The 24618-nt window shown below is 36.7% G+C and overlaps 1 protein-coding gene across 2 annotated transcripts in view; it reads right to left on the reverse strand.

The window, feature by feature from the left end:
• The window catches only part of LOC101738629 (T-box transcription factor TBX20), an 83000-nt gene extending 61421 nt beyond the window's left edge, over nt 1-21579 (reverse strand). The window contains exons 1-3 of one of the 2 annotated variants that reach the window (XM_012694453.4): nt 21122-21579; nt 14944-15105; nt 12477-12639 (exon numbers count right to left, since the gene is read on the reverse strand). In XM_012694453.4, coding sequence (XP_012549907.1) covers nt 12477-12639; nt 14944-15105; nt 21122-21278 — 482 coding nt within the window. In that variant the 5' untranslated portion in view covers nt 21279-21579. Of the gene's footprint in view, nt 1-12476; nt 12640-14943; nt 15124-21121 lie in introns of both variants that reach the window. The other variant, XM_004930909.4, reaches the window with a different exon arrangement.
• Between the last annotated feature and the right edge of the window lie 3039 nt (nt 21580-24618).

Genomic DNA, 24618 nt, shown 5'->3' on the forward strand with positions numbered 1-24618 from the left:
ATTTCTAAACGTACTCTTGAATTAAGTTAATTATCTATAGATTGCCGCAAATATAATTTATTATTACTTGAAACCATCGATACTCTTTAACCCTAAAGTGAGTTGTACGGAAGGCAACGCTGATGATCACTTCGCGTGACGTCACAGATACTAAATTGATCATGCAAGCCATAACTCATTACGAGACATGATATAGAGTTATTGCTGCTAATGTTTTATAGAAAAAACAAATTAATTATTAACAAAAAAAACATTCAGATTCATATCTCTATTTTGCCGACAGAAAAAAATTAGAACGCGTTCCGGAATGTGCGAGCGTGGTACTATCATTCAATCTATTTATTACACATTGCTCTTTAAAGATTAGTCATCATCATCTTTCTTATCTTTTCCCTTTATTAGAGGTTGGCGTAATGTGCCTTACTCTGCGACTTCCTTGGATTAAGGAATACTATAGCTGCTATCTCCATTCAATTAAGACTAGTGTCATAAAGTTATTTGTCGCGTTCACGATGCACTGTAATGATCTTCGGTAACATCTTAACATCAGCTGGATTTAGAACTCTATTTAAAATAAACATAAAAAATAAACCAATTAATTTTGGGGGGAAACTATACAGCGAAGATCTTGGTCCGAATGTTATGTTTTTGGAATTTGTATACGTGGAAAGTTTTCTTGAAAATGTCGTCAGCGCGATTCAGGCTTTTAACAAATATCTTCTGTTCAGTTTTGAACTATTAGTGCACACTGATGGTAAGGCGTTGTGAGAGCAAAGATGATAACACCGACCTGCCTATTTCTGCCGTGAGCTAGTTATATAAGTTTGAAGGGTTGTAACTATAAAACAGATTCATGTCTCTAAGTGGGTAGCTGTTTTCACGTTGTGGATGTATATCGGCTCCGGTGACCACATAACACTATCTAGGTCCTGATCTTGTCAATCCATCGAAGCCATAAATAAATAAATTCACTACGATACAGCTTCGCTAATTAAGCCACGGATTTGCATATTAATAGGCTATGAAATAATGAATTTATTATAACATACACCCATATAGCGATTATTAAATATTAAAGTTTCAATAAATTAAAGAATTTTTAGTTTTATGTTCGACACGTGTTACATTCACGTAAGCAATAAAAAAAAATAAAAAAAAGTGATACCCGTTTGCATTTTACAAGTAAGCGATTATACCTCATTATCGTAAACGCATTACCTACATTCGTTTCGTAAATCAAAGTAACATGGTAGTTTCGTGATTCGGTAACGACCACGGGCCGGATTGTGTACGTATGCCGGTCATTTTCGAATTATCGAATTGTCGCCGACGTGGAAATATATAATAACTTCATCGCGGGTTCGCTTCGGTACTACGGACAGAATTATGTCGCATTAGCGGTAATGTGTACCGAGTTTAACGTCACAAACATATTCAAGACTAGCGACTCGCCCTCGCTTCGCTTCGGAAACATTAAATTGTATTATTGATAGCTGAGTCCCGCGATGCTACCCGCGGCTATTGTCGTACCGCGGGTGACGCCGTGGGGCGAAGCTAGTCTAAAAAAGTGGCCTAAGTTACTCCTTATATCATCAGCTACCTATCAGTGAAAGTCTCGTCAAAATCGGTCCAGCCGTTCCAAAGATTAGCCGGATCAAACAGACAGACAGACAAACAGACAGACAAAAATTGTAAAAAAAAATATTTTGGTGTATGTACCGTATATAATATTCATCTGCATGTAGTAAAAAGCGGCTATTTCAGTATTACAAACAGACACTCCAATTTTATTTATATTTATAGATATTCACTGATGTTGATTAGTTAATTGACTTGGCCATCTAACATTTATTGATATTCTATATTGTGATTTTCACTAATTGCTCGTCTTTATTTCCACGTTTGCACAATACCTACAGTTTCGGGTCTAATCGTAAAATTCCAACAAAACCGATTTGAATGCTCGAATGAACAGGCAAACAAAAATATAAAAAATTCTGATTTTTTGTTTAGGCACATCAAAAAAAAATCGTAGGTACTATATTTTATGCAAAAATCGTGTATGGATTTACACTTTGCTTACGTTTCTTTTTTTTTGTATAATTATTAAGACTTCCGTAACAAGTTTCAGTTTTTTTCAGACCACCCGGGATATAAATAAAAATAAATTATTTCGACTGAGGGGTAACTGTGAAAAATTAACGCTTGCCTTGAAAAAAAAACTGACAGCATATGACGACTATTGAAACACCACCCGTCCCTCACTTTCTCCGAAATAATGACAGAGACGCGTGTTTTTTTTTTTTATTACACTTACTAGCCCGAAGCGGAGATTATGATTTAAAAAGTCACACCGCAACTGCCGCGCGAAGTATATCGCTTCCGTGTGACAAACCCAACGACCAACCCCAATTAGTAGCGACAGATGACGCACTACTTAAAACGCACTGTTCCTTGGACCGACAGCTTTTTTTTTATTGCTTAGATGGATGGACGAGCTCACAGCCCACCTGGTGTTAAGTGGATACTGGAGCCCATAGACATCTACAACGTAAATGCGCCACCCACCTTGAGATATAAGTTCTAAGATCTCAGTATAGTTACAACGGCTGCCCCATCCTTCAAACCGCAACGCATTACTGCTTCACGGCAGAAATAGGCAGGGTGGTGGTACCTACCCGCGCGGACTCACAAGAGGTCCTACCACCATAGTATTCGGGGAACATTCGGGTATAAGAGTCGATTTAACTGACAAAACTGGTAAATGATAACGAGACGCATATCGTCTTCGGGCATCGCGTTGCGCGTTGTCAGAGGTCAGAGCGAGCATCGGTAACGAGGAGCAGGTCGGGGGTCGCGCGGCCGTGCACAATAGCTCGTTTGGTGGCACAATGCCGCCCCCTCGCGGCCCACTTCATTACGCGCGTATTGTACCACACACGGGCACGCGCGATCCAACGCCCTGTGACCCAACGCTGCCGGTGGGCCCGCCGAAGCATTCCACATTAAGACGCCTTTTGTTTCTCAAAAACTAACATCGGTTAAATGATATTTTGTATTTGAGATATAGACATACTGATTGAGATATAATGTGTATATGGTAAGAACGGAACGTATAAAAGAGTGTGGAACGGAGCGTTAAATTGTGAGTGAGAGAAAAAGATAAGAAAGGGAAAATAGAATGACAGGCAGAATGACAGAAAAGGAAGTTGGTGAAGACGGTTGAATGAGCAAGGCGTAAAAGGTGACAGTTGATTTTTAATTGATTTCTAATTAAGAAGATTTTAGAAAAAGAAGAAATAAAGTGTAGTTAACAGTGGAATAGTTTTATTTTATGCGTCTAAAAGTGTTAAACTTGTTCTACGGCTCGTGTCATTCCTGATCCTGCGGAAAGAATGGAAAGCAGTCGACGTCGCCCCACACACGTCATTTCGGATCCTCCCGATCCACTAACGGTGCTTTTAGGTACCTCAAGCACCGGTCGCCGTTCTCGTCGAACCCGTCGCTTGCGACGAAGGGCTCGACGAGTAAATTAACCCTCAGACACAGCCCACTGACTTTCTCGCCGGATCTTCTCAGTGGGTCGCGTTTCCGATCCGGTGGTAGATTTTGCGAAGCACGGCTCTTGCTAGGGTTCGTGTTAGCAACGTCGTCAGGTTTGAGCCCCGTGAGCTCAGCTACTAGTTAAGGTTCCGCTGAAATAGCCTCTCAAGCCTATCAGCTTAGGGTAGGAAAGAAAAAAAAAGGCTCATGAACAATGGGAAAAAATCGCATCTAACGTATTTAACAAACCAGTGGCCAACGCGTAGCACCCCTAAATTCCAATGGGTCAATTCGCTGTTCCAGTATTACAGTAGCTTCAGATTCGACTTGAAGTCGCGGCACGACATCAAGTCGAATCGTATTGCGGTAACAGCTGTCCTACGTACACTTCAGGCCACAAAGCACTGCGATTGGTCTTAAAAAAAAAAACATTGCCAATTTCTGTCACCTCTTGCCAATACATTCGAAACAAACATATCAATTATTAATAATAAGCTCCGAGCATTACGTGTTATTAAGTGAGTCGAGGCAATCAATCAAATTTAATCGACTCGTAACAGGTACCTAACGAATACACCGGCACTCACAACGGGAATGTTAAATAATTATCTATTTAAGCATCTAATACTAAGATAATAAAAGCGAAGTTTGTTTATAGGACGATGAGAGCGGAATGGCAATGCGATTGAAGACGCGACAATGGGCGTAGGAGTTAAACCAACAGTCTCGGGTCGGCGTCCGCGCCCGCGCACTACGTACAATACCGGTCGCACAATGGAGAGCTAATTGTGCGTCGACAGCCCGAATGCCACCTCATTGTTCGAGGAGCCAAGAACTGTTTAGTGCGAGTTTTTTAACGTTCTCGATAACGTAAAAGTTAACCCAATTTTGTATGCAGTTGGAACAGCGCCCCTAACGGCAAACGTAGGCAAACGATCCCATTCCATACAAATATGAGCTAACTTTTACGCTGTCGAGAACGTTAAAAAACTCACACTAAGCACACTGAACCCGAGTGACCGGTGTCAACTCGCTTCCGTGTGATCACACACGCGTTCCAGCCACCTCTGCACCACTAAACGATGCGTTAAATTAACATCGAAATTTGATTATATGGCTGAACACTCGAAGCATCAAGTCGTAAGGAACTCTTCAATGCAACGGTCAACGAGCCGTGAGATGAATGATGATTACTGTCTATGAAATTCCCGAAATCACCGATGTCCATGATTACGTAATCAATCTCCGTCAGGCTTCGCTCTCGGCCTTTCATCGAGCGGCGCATGCGCAGCTCCGCGGTATCCATCAACGTTTCAAACCTTTTTTTTGTTAATTATTTATCGTGCATTATGTTTTAGGCGTTAATGTCCACTAAACGATCCTTAGCAGGCTTGAGTTATGTAAGCATTCTCATTTAAAAAGTACACTATTCAGACAATAAGTTTACTATTATTATAAGATCAAATAGATTATGATTATTCAGAATGGTGATAGAAGTATTTTTGTTTTAAAGATATCTAAATTTCCTCCTTGTTTTATTGGTAAAGACATTATAATTTTTTTTTATTGCCCTTATAGGCAGACGAGCATACGGCCCACCTGACGGTGAGTGGTTACCGTCGCCCATGGACTTCAGCAATGCCAAGGGCAGAGCTAAGCCGCTGCCTACCGCTTAATACTCTCCACAAGCCTCTTTTAAAGAAGGACATGTCATAGCGCTCAGGAAACAACGTGGAGGGGAGCTCATTCCATAGCCGGATGGTACGTGGCAAAAAAGACCTCTGGAAACGCACTGTCGATGAACGTAGCGGCTCAAGATTATATGGATGAACTCTGCTACGATGACGGGAGGGGATCATCTCAAACAATTCCTCAGAGCAACGCAAATGTACAGAAAGCCATTTAACATCGATTTATAATAATGCAATATATTTGCGAAATGCGCCCCGAAGGTAGCCAAGTAAACGAATGGTAGCGCGGAGTTGAGAGCGCGCGGCGAATCGCAACCCACGCGTCTCATTGTGTCCACATCTCATTTCTTCACATTGAACAGAATAAACCGGTAGCCATTCCTTTGACCATTCATCATTTTTGTACCACAATGTGCTTTATACGGCTCCCTAATGAATTTGTAATTCGATAACGACTATTAATATAAAAGTCTAATGATCATCGATACGATTTATGCGGTACAAAAGAACACACATATCTTCACTTAAAGTAGTTTAGATATTTTTTTTAAGTTAATTATAATGACTGTTGTGTAATTAATTATTCAGGGTTATTCTTTCATTGAAGCAATAACATACAACTTTATAATCTTAATAGGCAGGCAAAACTTACGTTTATTGTAACTGTACCTAATTGTAAGTAGGTACCTTTGTCCATTTTAGCTGTTAGTTTTAGCAAATATATTCATAAAAATCGATTATCGCCATTTCGAATCCATTGATTGCTTGATTTTTTTAAATTGCTTTGTTTAAATTAAGATAAAACGTATCCGTAGTAACATACAAAAAAAAACACCATGGTTCTTTTTTAACAAGTATTTTTAACAGATCTAAACTAACTAGAAAGTATGTAGTACAAAATGAGTTTGTCCGTTTTTTTTTATATATGGAATTCTCAAAAGTTTTTTTTTTTATTGCTTAGATGGGTGGACGAGCTCACAGCCCACCTGGTGTTAAGTGGTTACTGGAGCCCATAGACATCTACAGCGTAAATGCGCCACCCACCTTGAGATATAAGTTCTAAGATCTCAAGTATAGTTACAACGGCTGCCCCACCCTTCAAACCGAAACGCATTACTGCTTCACGGCAGAAATAAGCAGGGTGGTGATACCTACCCGCGCGGACTGACAAGAAATCCTACCACCAGTAAAAATTGTTAATCTTAAATGTTTACAATGGGAATTCGTCTATTTTCGATCAACCAAACTGCTAATATACGAAGTATACGAAAATGACATATCCTAATTTCGGATGCATTGAATCTAAAGTATCGTTTTGTGCAAAGTAGCTTGCTGCAACAACGAAATTTCAATTAAGTTTAATGCACATGTCCGCTTCCCCCCGTTCGATGCCAGCCAACAAACAACACCCCATACAAGATTTATTAAGCCCGATTACCGAACTAACCGCTCGTCTGACGTGGTACTTGTTTTCTGACTGCATCGGCACTTTATACGCCGCATTAATAACGAAAAAATTACGAGTGCGAATCCGTTCTCATAAAACTAAAAGGGGTTGTTATCGATATCCTTAAATCGATTCCTCGAGTTAATAACGTTAGTAGTCTATACTATAATATATATTAATATTATAAAGAGGAAAGATTTGTTTGTTTGTTTGTTTCGAATAGGCTCCGAAACTACTGGACCGATTTGAAAAATTATTTTTCCATTAGAAGCCGACATTGTCCCTGATGAACATAGGCTACTTTTTTTTATTTTTTTTTTATTTTATTTTTTTGGTTTCATGTGTGTTTTAATGTTTCCGAAGCGAAGCTAGGGCGGGTCGCTAGTAGATTATAATATTAAGGCTATTTTAGACGACAATGCGAATTAATTCGTTCGGAGCACGGTTCGTTACATTGATACGAAAAGTTCTAGAATGTTTTAAATGTTTATTAGGCTTCTTTATTGATTTTATTTAATATATTTTGTACACACAGCTGTTAGAAGAAACACGACAATAAGGATACAGAGTACAAGGGCACTACTTATTTCATGTTGAAATCTCTTCCAGTAGGCCCGCAGAAAGAAAGAAGAATTAGAAACACAAATTATTGCTTAATTATTAAATTAATGCTTCTTTATTATCTGAAAGTATCACAAATAGAGCAGCGTCTAAGATACCGTTGATCCGGCTAACACTGCTAATTCCGATACATATTGCATCAATTCTGTGCATTAAAAAGAAATAGACACGGCACCTTGCATTTTCACCGCACGGCCTCGTGCCGTGTCACGAAGAGGCCGCGTCATATAATAGTTATGCGATCGGACCCTGAGCTTGTGCTTATTTAAGCAGAACATTACAATTTTTAATTAAGTTCAATTAACAACTGACAATTTGATGTTGAATACAACACTTTTGACAGCGAAATGCGGTAAGAACGCCCACGCGAGACATGCGTTTCCTCTTGTGGATTTTTTATAACAGTTTATTTAAAAAAATGAAATAGTGCATTAATTAAAAAAAAAATGTATGACAGGAACAATTCATTGTTCGGTATACATTTAGTTACATTTACTGATGATATTTTGAAGTCAATTTTAGTTGGTATATTTTTTTTTATTGCTTAGATGGGTGGACGAGCTCACAGCCCACCTGGTTTTAAGTGGTTACTGGAGCCGATAGACATCTACAAAGTAAATCCGCCACCCACCTTGAGATATAAGTTCTAAGGTCTCAGTACAGTTACAACGGCTGCCCTACCCTTCAAACCGAAACGCATTACTGCTTCACGGCAGAAATAGGCAGGGTGGTGGTACCTAGCCGTGCGGACTCACAAGAGGTCCTACCACCAGTAAAATTATTATGTTATGTCATAGGTTATGTTATATGTTACGTTTTATGTTAATTTTCTCATACATAGGTATAGGTATAGATTTGATCAACTTCCATTTTCCGCAACGCTGTATGTACTCTTGTATTTTTTCTATCAAATTTGACACAATCCACTCTAAAGTCTTGGACTATGAAATCCACCTTTCTTAATATATATTAAAAAAAAAAACGTGATATTAAAATAGCCTCAAAACGGATTGTGTAAAGTTAACGATTTCATTTTAATAGCAGTGCACCTGTAGCCTATAACGGAGCAAAAACTGTATTATAACCGCTCATAATCAACAATAATCATTGAGTGCAATAACTGTCAAAACGGCACTAAATATTGTTTGTTAAATGCCATAAGCTTTGTATTTTTTACAGCGTTCCACACCTTGGGCCATACAATAAGCTGCTGATCCATAGAATATGTAATATTTAGAGCATTTATATGGAAATTAATGAAAATTACAATAATATTCGGTATACCAAATCTAAATGATTATATTATGTGCTTGGTTGACGATTTGCTTGTCGCCATTTTGTTGCTTCAATGACGATGTATTATTTTTACTTTTTATTACCCTTGTAGGTGGATGAGTATACGGCCCTCTTCATGACGAATGGACGTCAGCAACGCAAATATTTATGTTATAAGCATTATTTGAACGTTTGCATCTTTTGGAGTTATCGTGGCTTAAAGGATAAGACGCCCGATTCATTCGTATCGACCAATGCGACTGTGCCGTTGTTCGAATCCCGCAGGCGGGTACCAATTTTTGTAATTAAATGCTTTCTTAACAAATTTTCACGAATGGCTTCCACTGTCAAGGTATAATAACATCGTGTAATACAAATCAACACGTTCAACAATACTGCGACTCTTAGAACTTAGAACTTAAGTCACAAGGTGAGAGAAGGCAACTACGTTGTAGATGTCTATGGGCTCCGGTAACCACTTAACACCGGGTGTCTCGTGTGCTTATCCTCCATTCTAAGTAAATTTTTTTTGTCTAAAATAGGTATGTATACATTTTACTTTACTCATTACAGAAAGCTTATGCGTTTTTAAAACTAAAATGCTTATATGAATTAATTTCTCGTCCTCTTTTAAAGTCTATGGTAAAACCAATCGGAAGACAAGCCAGGTGCTAAAGCTCAACCCGAACTTTTGTTAACAAACCGAATAACTTTTGTATTCAAAACAACAATTCAGTATTTCAGTATTACACCAATTAATTACAACATTACATTGTGGTCTGTAAATTTATTGAAGAAAATAAAAATTGTTAGATATGATTTTAAAATTGCAACTATTTTTCTTCCTACTTTTCAGATAAGAAAAACAATACACATGGATATTTTAACAAAAAAATATGTGTTTTTTTTTTAAATTACATTATTATAGGCGATCCGTAAATCATTTTTTTTGCACAGAAATAATTTGTAAGTGACTGTGTTTTTAAAGATAGCTCGTGAGCAACGCCATTTACTTCCACTTCATATTATTTATAAGTACGTAATTGTTGATATTAAAAATCGATAAAACGATTAATAAGTCCGGTGATCGATCAAACTGCGGATGTCGATCATTTATGCGGACACCTCTCGACCGTCCAACCTATAGATACTATATTAAAATATACAGTATAAAGTGTTTAAGGAGAAGCTATTACAAGCCGTGGTATTTTAAAAATAAAACAATGAAAACTAACCTCGCTTTTGAAGTTATTCTCGGGAAGTCGAAAATAATGCCCGTATTTTTTTGAGTAATGGCCTATTGACAAGATCATAAAGATATTGAGGATAATCGTCCGAAAGACGAACCGCTCAGCTAAGCCGCAAGCCAATTTAGCAACGTCACTTAACATATAAAACATTCGGACATAAAGAGGGCACGTTATGACTTAACATTTATATGTTTTGGACAAAACTCATTGTCGAAACGTTACGGGCACGGCGGACATAAATCGTTCATCGGTTAGTTCCCTCTAACAAAGTCCGTTCGGCAGTAAAGCGGCCGATTGTAAATCAAAGCGACGAATCGAAAAAATGAAAAATAAATAAATCGAGACGCCCGACATTTCTCGTGAGCAATGCCCCGCTAGTGACGTGTCGTCGCAGGCACCTGCCGATCAATATCGATACGACTCGATGGTTTATCTGCGTACTAGCAAATACTCATTTTATCAACATAAACAAAAACATATTACTGGATTTGTTTCATTCTAAAAATAATAGAGTATGAAAAATATGGATTGTAGAATTCACTAAATCTATTGGACCGGACCACCAACATCTAATATAATCTAAGTTATTTCCTAAATTTGATCCCATGAAAACGATATATTATTAATGAATTCGTAACAACAGTCAAAATGATTTTGGTAAAGAGAAGATAATACGGTGGGAAACGCCGGTGGTCCTCAAGGGCTTACCCTTTGAAAAGAAACGTATTAGGCATACCAATAAAAACAGATAAAAAGTATTACGAGTGTCAAGAGATAAGAACCCGGTTTCACGTACCAATCCGTAGCACAGCATGAAAATAAGCGGAATAAATAACACATTTCCTTGTGATCGTTTGCTTTTATTTATTAACTTGAAAAAAAAACTTGATTTTTTTTGTCTGTATCAGTTTAAAGATAAGCCATTTTGAAACGGCTACTAAATAAATTAATAGACATTGCATTGTTGGGCAATTTAAAAACACGCTCCAACACCCTCCCCGGTTATAATTTGTCCCCGATATCCCATTTTGATTGGACTGTCTGATTTATCTCTTGTTTAGCCCTTGTATACGTAGCTTTCGAATCATTGATACTTTTACGAACGTCCTGATTTGGTTTAATAAATAAAATGATAAATTAAAATTATACCTTAGTTTTTTTTATGCTTTGTTTTGATTAGTCGATTGTGTATCGCTTCTTTATCATCTGCAAAAATGCGAACCTAAGTTCTTCCTCTAAGGTAAATTAATAAAAATGTACTAGATGGCATTGATCTTTTTATTTAAGGCACGCGTTGAAGTTAGCCTCTCGGCATAAATCTATGTGTATTGTTTACCTAATTAACCACAATAGATGGCATTAATTATATGTTCATAATTTTTTTTTTACTATACCATTCATGCACTTTCGCTGATCATTGAACATGGTTTTAAGTAAAGGATTTTGGATCGGTATTTGTCAAATTTTTTTTATTGCCGTTTTCCTCAAACACATTTTTATTACAAGTATTAAGACTTGTTTGTCACAGTAGCTACAGTTGCAACAATGGGAGGTTATCCCTTGAGATTGAAATTCTCTCCGGGTTAGTGACTGTTACAGTGATTTAGAATAACTACACTCGCGATACGAGGGCTCCCTCCCCGCTCATACCATATGACGTAATAAGAGGATTATATCCATTCCGTACACTTGCTCCAACAACCTATTTTGTTAGAACAACCACAATCTTATAAGAGACCATAAAAAAATTAAACGTTGCCCGTTCGAATTAGGATTTTCTGCTGTTTTTTGTGACTCCGCCCAAAAATCGAAGCCTCATAGCCAATGAAAAGATCAATACGAATTGATTGTAAGAAAAAGTACAAAACTATAAAATATGTTTTCATAGTTTTCGAAAATGGTAATATAAGATTAAAAACAATAGTTTTTTCTCTAGTTATGATTGCTTCACATGCTTTTTATATTGACGTTATTTAAATGTGGTCGTAAATAATAATAAAAAAGTAATTAGCGCATGCAAGCGAAACCAGGAAGGAAAAATACAGAAATATAAATCTTAGAATTCGTAGACAATTCAAATTAAATAAACTTCTGTTAAAGAATGTTCTTTTTCTTTATATTGACATATCAATATGTGCGAGTGTCTCGTGAGAGTCGTATGGTGCATGCTCCCTTTGCCACAGGGGCGAAAGGATCCCGTGCTCGTCCGTACACAATGCCAATTTTCCGCTCACCGCCACCGACTACGCAATTATTTAGATAAACCTCTCGGCGTGACTATAAAAACATCTTCCCCTCCCCCCATGTTGTTTGTTGTCTTTGGGGCTTTGCGAATTTATAGCCCTGCATTACGCCGACGGTTAGGAAAAAATGTACTTTTAATTTATCTCGTTAAAGGGTTGAAGGACGGCTGGGTTCGCGAAGTAATTATTCCGGAATTGGCCACTTTAGCTGATGAATCCATTCCGTTGAGCCGTTTGTTGGGGGTTGATTGTACACTGAATTAATTTGTTTTTGACTCGATCTCAACGGAGTGAAAGATTACATTACTTTGATGAGCAGAGCAATTCATTACAGGTTCGTTTCGAGATTACGATCTGTTTTATAAATATTGTTTTCTTTCGATGCGAAGATTTATTGAATTCTTACCTGCCAGTTTTAGTGATGATCATTTCTGTACCGAGGTCATGAAATTTGTCCCAAAGCTCTTTGGTCTCCAGTTGACAGTCCACGGACAGAAGTTCTTCGCAATTGCAAGATGTGGCTGGAGGAAGCGGTCTGGCCGGTGAGGGGGTATCACGTTCGCCTAATTCTGTAGATTTTTTATTTATTTTAAATATCATTCGTCCTATATCTAAGATTATCGAAATTACCAACACTAAATGGAACGAATTTCGGTATTATATAAAAATATCAATTCATTATTATTTTAATTATTAACTAAACCTATACTTTTATTGTAGACCAAACCTGTAGGCAACCCACCTATAACACGGTAGATACGTTCCTACAAAGTCACGTGTTGTGCGAAACCGTGTTGTATGAGGCTAGAAGTAAAAGGAAAGTTATTTTTTTTAATGAAACATCTCAAATGTGTATGTATTTTTTTACCTATTATACATAGAAATTAAGCAGTAAAATTTCGATTATACCCATATGTATATTTTGTGTTCATAGTGCATAATGTAATTTTCTAAACACATATTTTAAACAAAAATCTAGTTATCGTGTTGTAGAAGTACCGTGATATCAAAGACTTTTGGGATATTTTTTTTATTGCTTATGCGTGTGGACGAGCTCACAGCCCACCTGGTGTTAAGTGGTTACTGGAGCCCATAGACATCTACAACGTAAATGCGCCACCCACCTTGAGATATAAGTTCTAAGGTCTCAAATATAGTTACAGCGGCTGCCCCACCCTTCAAACCGAAACGCATTACTGCTTCACGGCAGAAATAGGCAGGGTGGTGGTACCTACCCGCGCGGACTCACAAGAGGTCCTACCACCAGTAAGTTTCTATTCGTGGCAGAGTGGAACCGTGTTGTAAAATACCGTGCTATAGGAGTGTTACCTGTATGTACTTCCGTCACCATAACAAATTATTTATCAATTTTAATATTTATTTTAATACTAACGTATTTATAAACGTATTTTTATAAATCATAGATATAATTAAATCTACTTTAGGGTTCATTGATCTCGCTTATCATTTTCAATTTACAATTAATTTATTATTAATATGTTACCTACTACTATACCTACAATTTTAGTTTTACGTATCGTAATTATCGTGACAAAGAAACTGTTCGAATTCAGTACTATTATTTGTCTTTGTAAAAAAAAACGTTAGTATCAATATTTTTTTTTTTAGATCTATTCAACGGTAGTTAACGGAATATTTATATTTGAACGAATTTCAATTTAATCGTCCGTAATTACGGAAATATAAAATTTTAATAATCTAAGCTTCGTAAACGACATTATGAAAATCATAAACAAAGATGAAGAAGATATCATAAAAATTGCTTAATTAAACATCTATATATTTATCAACATTTAATTGCATATATTATAAGTCTTCTTCGATATCAGCACAGAGATTTCTGGATGATACTCATGAAAAAAGACAGGTACAAAAAGCGTTAAGAAACAAAAAAAAATGCGATTTGATGAAACATGCATCTCTGCCTTTCTACAAATATCTTTAAAACACACAAATAAATACATGTCTTTACAGTTTCACAATAGTCTATCTAGCCGTAAAAATAGGAACTAAACGAATACCTACTACTGTGAGAATTCCTATGTGAGACCCGTTTCCGTTTTATCACTATACATCATGTTTTTTGCAGCGTAATGAATAAAAACCGATGCGTTAATAAATGCGGGAAATACACTTGTGATATAGAAGGCAATAACCATTTGTTTTATAGAAAGAAAAAGAAAAAAAAACTCGTTTTGTTTTTTCATGTGATAACTTATGTAAAATTGATGAGTCCGTACATTTCCGATGCTGAATAGATTTTTTATATTAGGGTGGATGAGCGAGTAGACGTGCATACAGCCGGGCGTTGAATGATTGAGGTTCGTCGAACAGTTTTCGTCTGTAGGTATATTATTAGTAACGGTTGCGCTACCATTCAAACCGGAGCTCATGGTTGCTTGAAACCACGCATATAAATCGTTTACCAGTCATGATACTGTTCTTTGAGGGTAGGTAGTAATTTTATATACATAGATAACACACATAAACTATTTATAGATAAGCAACTCAAGCACTCAACAAAAATGTTTACGGGCGTCGGCCACTAGATGGCTTTACTTCAATTAGTTTCTCATTCCTCTTGTAGATGGCAGTAACATAACTATTTTATGTTTTATTTTTAATGAAGGAATTGTAAATTTTCGGAGACAAATAAGGACTTGTATGATTTTTTTTTTTTTATGTTCTGTGTTTAGTTATACAATAATGAAATGCCTTAATTTTAACAACATATAAGTTAAGGGGCATCCGCTACAAGATGTCGTTAGTTTCCATAAAAAAAAATATTTGTCTTAAAGTATCGCTGTTTCGGAACCCTGTTATATATACACACCCTACTCGTTTTATCTTACCTGAAGATGGGGCGGGTGAGGGTGCGGCGTGATCAGACGCGTCTCTCTCGCCATCCGAACACTGTTCCACGTCCACCTCGACGTCCTCGTCAGGTATGGGCGACCTGCAGCTCGACGCGGGAGAGCTCAATGACGCGGGCGAACTCTGCCGAGATCCTAACCCTGGTGATATCAAACAAGCTATTTCAACGTTATTGTCTGCTCTCGCTTCCGCAAATGTTTTTAATTTAACTTATTAATATGTCTTTTGAGCATAAAACGGATGTTATTATCTAAATGAGTCTGGTATTCTTTCTGGGGTTTGATAACATTTTCGTTTCCAAAATATTCACCTCTTTGATAAGTTTTTTCTCTTGTAATATAATCTGCTGTTTATACAATATGCTTAAATAATATTGCTTTATTTTTAACTGAACATATTTAGATGGAGTGAAATTTCCAGGCACTATTTTCATCGAAGTCAAATTTAACTTAAAATGATCATGCCAATCTTCCGAGATGAAGCGGTACCGTCTATGGCTTTGTCTTTACGGCTACAACACAGAATGCCTCACTATGACCGCTACTGAATATATAAAAATACACTCGATTGTTGAAAGCGATGGTCGTCGCACCGTAATCAAATGGTGGTATGACCTCTTGGGAGTCCGCACGGGTAGGTACCACCACCCCGCCTATTTCCGCCGTGAAGCAGTAATGCGTTTCGGTTCGAAGGGTGGGGTAGCCGTTGTAACTATACTGAGACCTTATATCTCAAGGTAGGTGGCGCATTTACGTTGTAGATGTCTATGGGCTCCAGTAACCATTTAACACCAGGTGGGCTGTGAGCTCGTCCACCCATCTAAGCAATAAAAAATAAATAAATAAATTTGTAGGTAGGTAAATTATGAAAAAAAACTTTGAACATAATTTTTATTACATTTTTTTTTTCTATTAATGATTTCTGTTATTTTTACTATTTATATGGGTAATGGGTTCATCCATATTGCATTTACTCCGCCAAATATTACGGTATATGAACGTTTAGAATGAATGTTTTATTTAGTTTATTTCAATCTTTTTGTAACATAAATTATGGATACATTTCATATTTCTGCAATCTTTCTCCATATGAATTTTACGCTAAATCAATCAATATGTACCATTCTCGACATGTGCTTAAAAGGATTACAAGAATGAACAGTTTCTACAATTCACGTCACAATACATATTATACGAACGCGCAAAAATTAATTTCATACTTCCGACGATTATTATATTAATTAATTCTACGACTTTAAAAACCTGTAAAAATTTCGACACAACATTACTTTAATAAATATGTAGGTACATTTAATTTATAACTTACAACTTGCTGACTCCTATGATAAGTTGTCTATTCTAATGAAGCAATCAGACTTTCTTCTAATTAGACTTTACAAGCTAGATTACTTTTAACTCAATAGAGTGAATAACGATTCTGCACATGATTGTAAGCCCAATAAAGTAACTTTAAACTAATCAAACAGACTTTTAGCGTGGTCTTTAGAGTAGTCTATCTATCTATTTATCAATATATATAAAAATGAATTGCCGTTCGTTAGTCTCGCTAAAACTCGAGAACGGCTGGACCGATTTGGCTAATGTTGGTCTTCAATTATTTGTGGAAGTCCAGAGAAGGTTTAAAAGGCAGATAAATATGAAAATGCTCGGAATTAAATAAAAATAACAATTTTGTTTTTCCTTTCATGTGTCCCCCGTCGGACGGATTCCTTTTGTTTGTTTTAAGTTTATTTTATACAAAAGTTTAGGTATTTTATTTAGCGTTTGAGGCACTACGAAGTCTGCCGGGTCAGCTAGTTTCAAATAAAAATTTAAAGAATCGCACAAGGTTCGTGTAACATTGAGTTCCGAAGCTGAATGCGCATTTGGTTCCACACAATTAATCCGAAATAACGAAGTGACCCGTAACGCGACGCCTGCGCATGTTTACGACATCGCACTAATTAACTACCAACCCCTTTTTACTGAAGATCGGAAACTATAAATGAACTGGAAATACATATTAGTTTTATTTCCGTAGCTGCTACTAAGTAATTCGATTGGGCATTCACTGCCTGTTGAATCCTCTCGGACTCTCAAAGGCCCGCCACCAATCAATTTGACAATTTAATATTTATTAGTCTAAATACTGGTCAGTGCTAGTGTATCAATCGCAAAAAAATTGTCTTATCGTGAGAAATCTTGTCTAAACAATTGACAGATAATTTTATTTTTGTATTCAAGTTTCTTATTTAATGAAAACCATCGACCTTTTAATAAGCATTTATTTCATTTATATAAACTAAGATGTGTATTTTTACTACAGAAATTAAAAAGTCATATACGAATAAGTAATATAGCAGTCGAACTTACAATTAATTTGTTAATTTTCAATCTTTATTTTTTTTAATCCTGTTAATATTAGTCAGGATATTAGAGCGATGTTATATAATTATTATATTGTCATCGGTCCTGGATGTGTGTGCAAATTGTTCAAATTTATGGTGAAAATGATGGTCAAAGATTCTATTACAAACAAACATATATTCAAAGCTAATAAAAGAGTGTTAAAAATTCTTGTAAGTAGTGAATTCAGTTGAAATACATCAATACAATAGACGCGCCAGACTGTGATGTTGACGTCATAATGTAGGAATATATAAAATATTTTTAGCTATATTTTTTAGCACTGACTTTAACTGTATAAGTGAGAGAGAGAGAGAGAGAGAGAGAGAGAGAGTATTCTTGATTGTACACCAATAAAAGAAACAATACGAAACATTAAATACAAAAAAAAGTACAATTGGCGGTCTTATCGCTGTATGGTGCATATAGTAGGTAATTACTTTTGTTTTAACACTATACGTGTTGTACTAGCTCGCGTTTCAATTGTAGTAGTATAACCGGTTATCCCACCTTCCAGAGAGGAAGACATGACTGATCCGTGACCGAAATTGATAGGATGGTTGCATTTACGTGTACAAAATCATGAAAATACAAAACTCTAAGATCTCAGTTTTTACAGCACAACGGTTGCCTCACTCTTCAATGCCGAACGCATTACTGCTTGGCGGCAGAAATTGGCAAGGCGGTGGTACATATCCGTGCGCACTCACAAGACGTCCTACCATCAGTAAATGAACGCACGCTTGTCATAAAAAGCGTTATACTAAGCGCATAAAATATATCCGTTCTCTTCGTCGAAAAAACGGATTTCTGATTCCAATAATATTTAGCTGGCCTAAAAATGTTGCCAGCATCTGAAGTTTTCGAATACATTTTATGCTTCAGGTAAATCGTGGTTTAACGTCTCCCGTGTGTTATGTCAAATAAATTAACACACAGGAAATATAACCTGAATTGGACACAGAGGAAACAAAACTTATTAAAATATTTAATTATATTTATTATGATGGATGGTGGCGTTTAATGTTTGTTTGACCATAAACATATCAAAACAGTGCTCCAAACCTAATTACTTTATTAAAAGAAGAAAAAAGTTTTCTAAAACACTTTAAAGTAATTTTTATTGGAAGAAGCACCCGAATTTGTTTTCGGTGCACATCAGCGATTTTTTTTTATTGCTTTAATGGGTGGACAAGCTCACAGCCCACCTGGTGTTAAGTGGTTACTGGAGCCCATAGACATCTACAACGTAAATGCACCACCCACCTTGCAAAATAAGTTCTACGATCTCAGTATAGTTACAACGCCTGCCGTATCCTTCAAACCGAAACGCATTACTGCTTCACGGCAGACATTGGCAGGACGGTGGTACCTACCCGCGTGGACTCACAAGAGGTCCTACCACCAGTAAAAAGTTATTCATTATATTATATGCCAAGTACGATACGTTGTTGAACTTTGTGCCTTTTGAAGTCCTCATGGCCTAAAGGATGAGGACACTGAGTGTACTCATTTACTATTGTAAATGAAACAAATTAATCCTTCTTCCGTTTTACAATAACGCCTCATCTACCACCGGATCGGAAACGCGACCCACTGCGAAGATCCGGCGAGAAACTCAGTGGGCTGTGTCTATGAGAAATTCTATCGACTGTTGATCAAACATCCTAGATAGAAAACTCTCATTATTTTTGGTAGGTATATACGTAGGCTCGTCAACTTTAACTTACTGACATAGAGTTTTTTATGACAGTGTTTGTAGATACTACTCCAAATTTTGGAAAAATCATATTGCAGAGGTAAGAGTAATTATTTAATCAAGCGTCTTCTGCTTTCTTTTCTAGATTATAATCATATCTGGTTTGTAAATTCTTCTGAATTGCTTCTGACGTACAAGAGATTCATTTATGGTGTTTGGTGCCCGAAAATATGATCACGTTACGTGCTGAGCTGCCAATTCAATGACGTCTTGTTTATCACATCCTTTCCTAGCTATATTCTATTCTGTAGTATCCTCTATATCTATATACGTGAACCCTTTGAGTTCTAGTGCTTGAGGACAAAGATCTTCGACCAGACATAAATTTACTAGTCCCATTGCGGATTTTTTTTTATTGCTTAGATCGGTGGACGAGGTCACAGCCCACCTGGTGTTAAGTGGTTACTGGAGCCCATAGACACCTACAACGTAAATGCGCCACCCACCTTGAGATATAAGTTCTAAGGCCTCAGTATAGTTACAACGGCTGCCCCACCCTTCAAGCCGAAACGCATTATTGCTTCACGGCAGAAATAGGCGGGGTGGTGGTACCTACCCGTGCGGACTCATAAGAGGTCCTACCACCAGTGATAGAACCACTATATTTAAAAAACAACAACCAACTAAACATTTCCTGTCATCCCAATTGCAGGCATATTTGTTTTATATAGTAACTGTTTATTTAACTTTTCTACGCAGTAAGCCAGTTCTTCGGGAGGCTGGTCGTCTATAGACTCCCGACGTCTAAAGTATCTTGCTCTAACACTATTCTGTCTGTACGTGTTCGTACATCAAAATTGAAAAAAAAAAACTGTTTATTGACACGTAATTAAATAGTTTTATATGTCACACATACTTAAGTATTTACCTATGCTTATTCTTTAATTAACCTTTTGCTTTTTGTGCACTGTTTCCCTCATGTCTGCCTAGCTAGCTTATTTTGTGGTTTGCTGGAAAAAAACTCATTAATGAGTCGAGCTCAACTTTAGAAAATCTATTTTGTAATGTAAAATTTGTACATACTTATAATAAAAATATGTGGACAATGAAGGATAAAGAGTTTTACACAAACTTAATATATTTTATACCAATACAATATAAATTATAAGGCGACTGCTAGTTTATCTCTCGATTATAAATACTTAACTATTACCTCTTAGGTAGGTACATCGTTGAGCGACGTAAGATAAAGAGATAAAATGCGTGACTTGAACCCTTATCGTATTTTTTTTATTGCCCTTGCAGGCAGATGAGCATACGGCCCACCTGATGGTGAGTGGTTACCGTCGCCCATGGACTTCAGCAATGCCAGGGGCAGAGCCAAGCCGCTGCCTACCGAAAATTTGAATTTCAAAATTTATATATTCTGTACTGGATTTTTTCTGTGATTGTACTTATTTTAATCTTCGATCAACTCGTTTTGAACGTAATGACTTTTCCACTTTAACACATTATCCCGTAGTATATTTTTCCAAAAACATTCATTATACTTTTGTTTACGATAATATACAACTAAATTATGGTATTTATTTGAAGACCAAATGTTAATGTTAAGTTTTTATTCAATTTAAGCATACCTGTACATTGCAGGTGATAAATAATTTTTAATAAAATAAATGCGGGTTACAATAAAACTTTTATTGTATCCCCAAGAAGAAAAAAACCTTTTTTCTGATAAACAGTAAAATGTTTTCGAAATTCAAGAGGTCACATTAAAACTACTGCTTCGACTATAAAGCCTTTAAAGACGAGAGATCTAACCTATTACTTATTTATTTTAACTAGCTACCTATTGCTTTTACAAAAGTAATTCTGATCGGATTGGGTTTAATCACGATTAGCCTAGAATAGTTTGTCTGTGTAGGTTTTTTCAAATAAATTTCGTTTAAAAAAAAATACTTACAAGCAAAACAAAAAGGTTATAAATCCAAAAGCAAAATTTAATTTAATAACTTTTTAAAGTTGAATTTTCAAGGAGTTAGGCCTAATTACCTGTGTGTGGCGGGGAACGCGCGTCCGGACTGCGCCGTTCTACCGCGCTGCGAGCCATGATGGCCGCGATCGAAAAGTCTGTAGCTCTTGTCTTTCCCTCTTCTGCCACCATCCTGTCTCCTCCCGACTTCCAGCACTCGGCGTTTTCCACATCCATCAAACACCTCTTAGAGTCCTATGCACTTCATTTCCCCGCTAACCATCACACCAACAACGTCCGTGACATCGTATTGTTTTAATCATATTTTGTTTTTTTTTTAAGTTACGACATACGAAAACACCGAGGCGGCTATGACATTTTAGTGTTTCTAAATCAATACTAATTTGGGAAATTCACTGTGGCACGACTAAGAATGAAAAGTGAACATTTTGCAGCCGTCGCTCAGATGAAAGGTTCGCGCGAGGATGTGTGGTGTGGTTACGGTAAGCAAGCGGTACGGCAGCCGAGCGCGGACTGAGGGCGCGGGAGAGAACGCACGCGGGGCGGGCCACACGGGCGGGGCCGCCACCCGGTGCGACCACTCGCCGCCGTACCCGCTGTCACCGTGGCCCCCTCCTCATCATAACCTCCCCTTCACTAAGCTTTCAATAACAATCACATTCTGCTGCATCTTACGCTCAGACTTAATGGAAATTCATAAATTTTTATAAAGTTATTTTTGTTTTCAGTTAATTGTCACAGTAAACGCTCTTCTATAATACGTCAAGTGGTAAAACATTGAGCATAGTTTTTTAAATTGTTTTTTTTTTGTCATTACGTACAAAAATTGCGCGCAAAATACGGACAAAACCCAATTGTGCGCCGCCCATAAAACAGATGAGTGCGTGGATTAGAGCAAGAAAGCTATGGTTTCTCGCTTCCATCTTATTGAGAATCCCATGCATATGCCTAGATACTCCAAACTTTCTAAACTACTATTACCTACTTGAGAATTGTCTTTCAACCATTTTTTTTTTTTGTAAATTTCGAACACCATTTTATTGATCAAGGAAAATTGAACATCAAGACTAATAAAAAATCCATAAAAATAAAGCTTGAACTATTAGGTATAGAGATTAGGTAAAGTCATTAAGGCGGATAGGGTCTATTATAGACATTATTAACATTTTATTATTTATTTATTTATTTATTTAACACACACAGAAAACAAGACACAGTACAGAGTAATAGGAAAATTATGTACAAAGGCACTGCTTATTTCTTTGAGAAATCTCTTCCAGCAGACCTGCGAGAGGATAATGAGAATAATAATAAAAAGTGAAGATTTGTAGACATTTAGTGTATCAAAAGCAAACTATACGGAATACCGCATTTATCTAATGCGTCACAAACTGTAAGGTGTATGTTAATATTTAATTGCAATTACAGATCTGGATTTAAGCTGAACGTTATACCTACGTGATCACGTCATGTCATAAGTCATAGGTATATTCTATGTCAAGGGGGGACGTATTACACAAGCCAGAAGAGAAAAATAATAATCTCGAAATGTTTAAAAGGAGACCGGAAATAAGTACCCAACTAAAATACTTTTCTGGTTTAGTTATAAAATCGATATTGTTTCGAACTATTACGAGTAATACTTAATTCCCGATGCGCCGTTTGTTCACACAAAAAGTCACAGAAAAAGTTGCGTAATTACTGATGGTAGGACCTCTTGTGAGTTCACCTATGTCAGCCGTGAAGCAGTAATGCGTTTCGGTTTGAAGAGTGGGGTAGCCGCTGCAACTAGGTATATCTATTGAGACCTCAGAACTTATATCTCAAGGTGGGTGGCGCATTCACGTTGTAGATGTCTATGGGCTCCAGTAAACACTTAACACCAGGTAGGCTGTGAGCTCGTCCAGCCATCTAAGCAATAAAAAAAAGTCTTCGTTCATATTTCGTGGTGAAAATTCAACTTATTACCGTTGACTCTGGGTCGAGACTATACAGGTATACCTACCTGTATTAACCTAATTATAACTATACAATACCTATAGTTATAATTAGGGATATAAGAAATACTCCTGTTTTTTTTTTTTTTTTAGGAAAGCCAGAAATATTCTTCCGTGGCTTCCGTGACTACGTAAACTCGTATTTAGAACGCCTCACATAATATGATGACAATAAAATAACGCGTAGTTAAACCGCTTAAGTTTTTTCCCTACCTATTCGTTGGTAGCTATTCCGGCTTCTCGCGTACGGGTAGGTGAGCTCGCGGGTTCAATCTGAAAGAATTTGCTAACGTTAGCCCTAGTAAGAGCAGTGCTTCGCAGAATCTACCACCGAATCGGAATCGCTACTCACTGTGAAGATCCGGCGAGAAATTTAGTGGGTTGTGCCTATGGGTTAGTCGTGTAAGTGATTTTTAGTATAAAGTAGTCGAAGAGCTCACGAAAACCGAGAAAAAAATCTATTAATAAAAATACCAAATCATTTTTCAAAACATTGGACATAGGCACAATTACGAAAGAGTACATCGAGAGTAGTTTATTCTAAAGCCACACGATATGTGTGCCAACAATGTTCAGTGAAATCTCACGCTAGACGAATATGCAGCGTTACAATATATCGAACGAGTGAGGATAGGGATTCTTACACAGATAGGTCCCGGTCTCTAATAACAATCATACAAATGTTTAAAAACACTCACGCGCTAGCGTCTATTTGCGCAAAACCTGAAAAATATTGCATACTTAAAAAGCTATAACTCTCCTCGTGAGGCATTAAGGGGCATTATGAGGCACTCGGATGTTTTTCAATTTGGCGAAATGGCGTCTTGTGAAGTTCGACTTTATTGCGGAACTGTCTTGAGAACAATGATTGAACATTACTCTATGTCTGCGAATGGTATTGTCTCCTTTCAAAACGTACTAGTAGATATAATAAGCTTAAAACCAATAAACAATCGTTCAATATGTAAAATGAAATATTAAATTTGAGTTGGTACGACCAAATACTAAATGGTTTTAAGAAAAATGTCAGGTTAATATCGTGCCTTATTTATCGCTTGTATATGAGTCGACTATTATCAAAGCCGGCAATGTGACTTTTGGACAATTATTGGTAAATCAGAAAAACGAATTATTGACTTTGTATTCCATTGGCAGTCACAAAACTCTTCTGAATGACATCTTGGATAAATAACAGGTTAAGTATTAACCTTTATTTAATGCAGGTTTTGAACCGTATTCTTCGAAGGAGACGATTATATTCAAATCAATCTGTATTGACATATCAATAACATTTTTTTGTCCAAATGCACAGATTGCCACCTTTGATAATAGACGACTCATATATATGTGTAAGTATATAAAAACGTGATACCTACACTTCATTTTCAAACCTTCATTAGCAAACTGTCTCTTATTACTGATCATAATGAAAAGGTATTTTTGATAAGCCAACATAATTAATACTATGATTTACTTATCGTTTTTCTTAAAGCTCGAACTATAAAGCAATTAGGTAAATTAATTAGTTTTAGTCTGTTTAGACTTTTATTTTGTTTCGT

The sequence above is a fragment of the Bombyx mori genome, chromosome 4, assembly GCF_030269925.1.
Source record: "Bombyx mori chromosome 4, ASM3026992v2".
Lineage (NCBI taxonomy): Eukaryota > Metazoa > Arthropoda > Insecta > Lepidoptera > Bombycidae > Bombyx > Bombyx mori.